Here is a 3,072-nt window from a genome sequence, read left to right as displayed (position 1 = left end):
CCTGCCCGTTCCCCTGCTGAGACAACAATCAAGCAGTTTGTAGGGGCAGAGGCAGTGATCTTGGTGGGTCGCCCCCCCCAATTTCCCCCCCACCCCAATTTCCCCCCCACCCCAATTCACTCCCTTCACGCCTGGGATGCTCCTTTCTGGCGAGTAACGGGAACATCCTTGCAAGACAGCCCCCCAGCCTTCCAGTACACCCCCCCCACCCTCTGCCAAACCCCTCCGAGCCCCTCTCCATCACCTCCCCTGGAGACCCCCCCCCCCTTGGGTTTGCTTTGCCTGGGTTGCAGGCAGCAAAGGGTTACGCTCGGAGGTGCCGCTCTGCTCCCAGCACCTGCCAGGGGAGGGAAAGAGGAGGGGATGGAGCGGAGTTTCAGTGAGTCTCCAAGAAGGCAGAGAGGAGCAGGCAGAGGAGCAGGAACGGCAGCGGCAGCAGGTGAAGCCGCCTCCCCGGCGCCCGGTCCGGTAACACCGGGGTGGGAGCTGCCGGAGCCACCATGGGCCGGAGGGGAAGGAGAGAAAAGGGTTTATAAAAAGGGGAACACCTCTTTTTTTCCCCTCGCTGAGGTTTCTCGCTTAAAAAGAAGGGAGGGAAAAGGAGGGGAAAAAATAAATAAAAAAAAAAATAAAAAAAATTAGAAAAACCCACCCAAACCCTCTCTAAAATTTGAGATAACGGCGAAGGCGGGCGGCACCGGCTGGAAAATGCATCTTCCCCGGAGCTGCATCGTCCTCCTCATCCAGGGGAGCATCTCTCTGCTGGTGAGCGCTGGGGATGGGGAAGGGGGGCCTGGGGGGGGGGGGGGGTCGTGCTGCCAAAGGGACGGGGTGGGGGTTGACAGCTAGGAACATTTCCCAAATCAATTTATCCCCCCCCCCCTCAGCTCCACACCCTCCCCCCCACCCCATCCCCTGAAAAAACAAGCGTCCCAAAACTTCTGTTATTTTGCAGCAGGTAGCGGGGTGGGCTCGCACGCAGGGATGGTGGTAAAGGTACCCCCTGATCACCCTAAAAATCTGCAGCCCCCCCTCCCCAAGCACAGCAGTCCTGGTAGAGCTGCCAAGGACCAGCTCACCTGCACCCCGGGCCCCCCCAGGCTGGGGCAAAGCTCCGGCACAGCCTGGCAGGCCGACCTCGACCTTGGCTTCTCCGTTGCCTTTTCTGCCAGGTGAACCCTTCGCACCCCAGGGATCACGGTGGGCATTTCCTCAGCACCCCAACACCGAAAGCGATGGGGTTACAGCATCTGCCTCCCACCCGGGCACCCTCCCAGCTCGCTGGGTACCCGCTGGGTGCCCACAGCCTGGCAGCAAGGCAGCCCCCCCACCCTGGCAGCTCCCCAGCCCCTGTCTGTCCTTATTTTGGGGTCCACAGCTGGTGGCAGGCAGACCCCCCTATGCTAGCAGGAGGAGAGTTTGCAGAGGAGCCCGTGCGTGGCCGTTAGAGGCAAAGGGCGTCTTCCCCGGGGTGAGAACTCACCCCTGCGGTTTGCTGTTCCGCGTCCTGCCCCGCTGCTCCCAGCTCTGTGTCTCCCCAGAGCATGGTACAGTTTGGAGGTCAGAAGAGGGGTCCGTGGGACGTGCTGTCAGCGGCGAGATCGGTGCGAAGGCCACGAGGTGAGCACCCTTGTCGCAGGTGTGCGGCTTTCCCCTATAGCACCCTTCTCCCCAGCATCTGCAGAGATTCCCCCGGGTGCAGATGCTCTGCCCTGAGTGAGGTGCCACTGCCAGGCTGCACCATCAATGAGCAAAAGCACCCATCCCAGCTCCCTTCACCCATTCCCCGAGCAACCACAAGAGAATGAGAGACGGGGAAAATTGCTACCAAAAGGGAAATACGGACTACAAGAGAGAAAAGGCAAGAGAAAAGGGAAATAAGGAAAGCCAGGATGGGAAAGAGGATGGCTGAGTCATGTCTGGAGTGACCCTGGAGTGGGGTGTCCCTGGAGAACAAGACTGGGCAAGGGGGGCAGGCACCCGTCACCCATCTCTCACTCTCCACCATCGCTATGTTCAGGTGATTTGTGGGCAAGAAGAACCAGGGAAAGGTGCAGAGCAACATGAACCCAAGACCCAGGAGAGAGCTCAAGTGCAGAAGACGAGAGGGCTGCTCTCTCCAAAGTCCCTGTTAACTCCAACCTTACTGCAGAATATGACCCTCCTGGAGCTGGTGAGCAGTTCACGGGAGTTATGGGATATCCTGGACAACCTGTCCGAGCGGGACCATGCTCCACACCCCAGAGGACAGAGGGACTTGGGGCCAGCCTCAGGCAAGCTTAAAAAAATTTTTGGCTGGGGAGATTTCTATTCCAATATCAAGACGGTGAAGTTGAACCTCTTGATCACTGGAAAGGTGGTTGATCACGGCAACGGCACGGTCAACGTCTTCTTCCGACACAACTCTACCGGGCAAGGGAACATCTCCGTCAGCCTCGTCCCCCCTACCAAGGCAGTGGAGTTTGACCTGGAGCAACAGATCTTCATCGAGGCCAAAGAATCCAAAATCTTCAACTGCCGCGTGGAGTACGAGAAAGTGGATCGCGCCAAGAAGACCACACTCTGCACTTACGACCCATCTAAGACCTGCTACCACGAGCACACCCAAAGTCACGTCTCCTGGGTCTGCTCGAAGCCTTTCAAAGTCATCTGCATCTACATCACCTTCTACAGCATAGACTACAGGCTCGTGCAGAAAGTGTGTCCCGATTACAACTATCACAGCGATGTACCCTACTACCCCTCGGGATGATGCGCTCTGCCCATCGCAGGATGCCCCGGTGACAGGCGGGTGCTGGGGGGGGCGGGGGGGGGGGACGGGGACGGTTTTGTAAGCGGGGGCGGGAGCGCGGCGGTCCCTAGAAACCAGAAGCAAGGAAGGAAGAGGAGGATTTTCCATTTTCCCCAAAAGCTCCAATGTCAAGAGGAGGAATTTTAGGCTGTGGGGTACCGGCATCGCTAAACCTGGCCTGGATCTGTGGTCTTTAGAGACTGGTACGTGAAGGCAGGGTCTGAATTTAGGTTACAGAAAATAGGACATAAAGCTACAATCAGGACTTGTGTTTCTCAGTG

At 58.1% G+C, this 3,072-nt stretch overlaps 1 protein-coding gene across 1 annotated transcript; it reads left to right on the top strand.

Annotated features, from left to right (window-relative positions):
- Positions 1–389: 389 nt before the first annotated feature.
- NXPH3 (neurexophilin 3) lies at positions 390–2,752 on the top strand. Its single transcript, XM_075036895.1, has 2 exons — positions 390–765; positions 2,021–2,752. Exons 1-2 carry the CDS (start codon positions 709–711, stop codon positions 2,750–2,752), a joined length of 789 nt encoding a protein of 262 aa, XP_074892996.1. The 5' UTR covers positions 390–708.
- The last annotated feature ends 320 nt before the right edge of the window (positions 2,753–3,072 follow it).

The sequence above is a fragment of the Buteo buteo genome, chromosome 9 (assembly GCF_964188355.1).
Source record: "Buteo buteo chromosome 9, bButBut1.hap1.1, whole genome shotgun sequence".
Classification (NCBI taxonomy): Eukaryota; Metazoa; Chordata; class Aves; order Accipitriformes; family Accipitridae; genus Buteo; species Buteo buteo.
The sequence above is the reverse complement of the archived record's forward strand: the minus strand, read 5'-3'. Positions and strand labels throughout refer to the sequence as shown.

What these genes read in the sequence shown, in the direction of transcription:
- NXPH3 (XM_075036895.1), top strand. Translation starts at nt 709, where the DNA reads ATGCATCTTCCCCGGAGCTGCATCGTCCTCCTCATCCAGGGGAGCATC. An exon ending in AGGGGAGCATCTCTCTGCTG is followed by an intron (nt 766 to 2,020) that starts GTGAGCGCTGGG and finishes CGCTATGTTCAG; the next exon opens with GTGATTTGTGGGCAAGAAGA.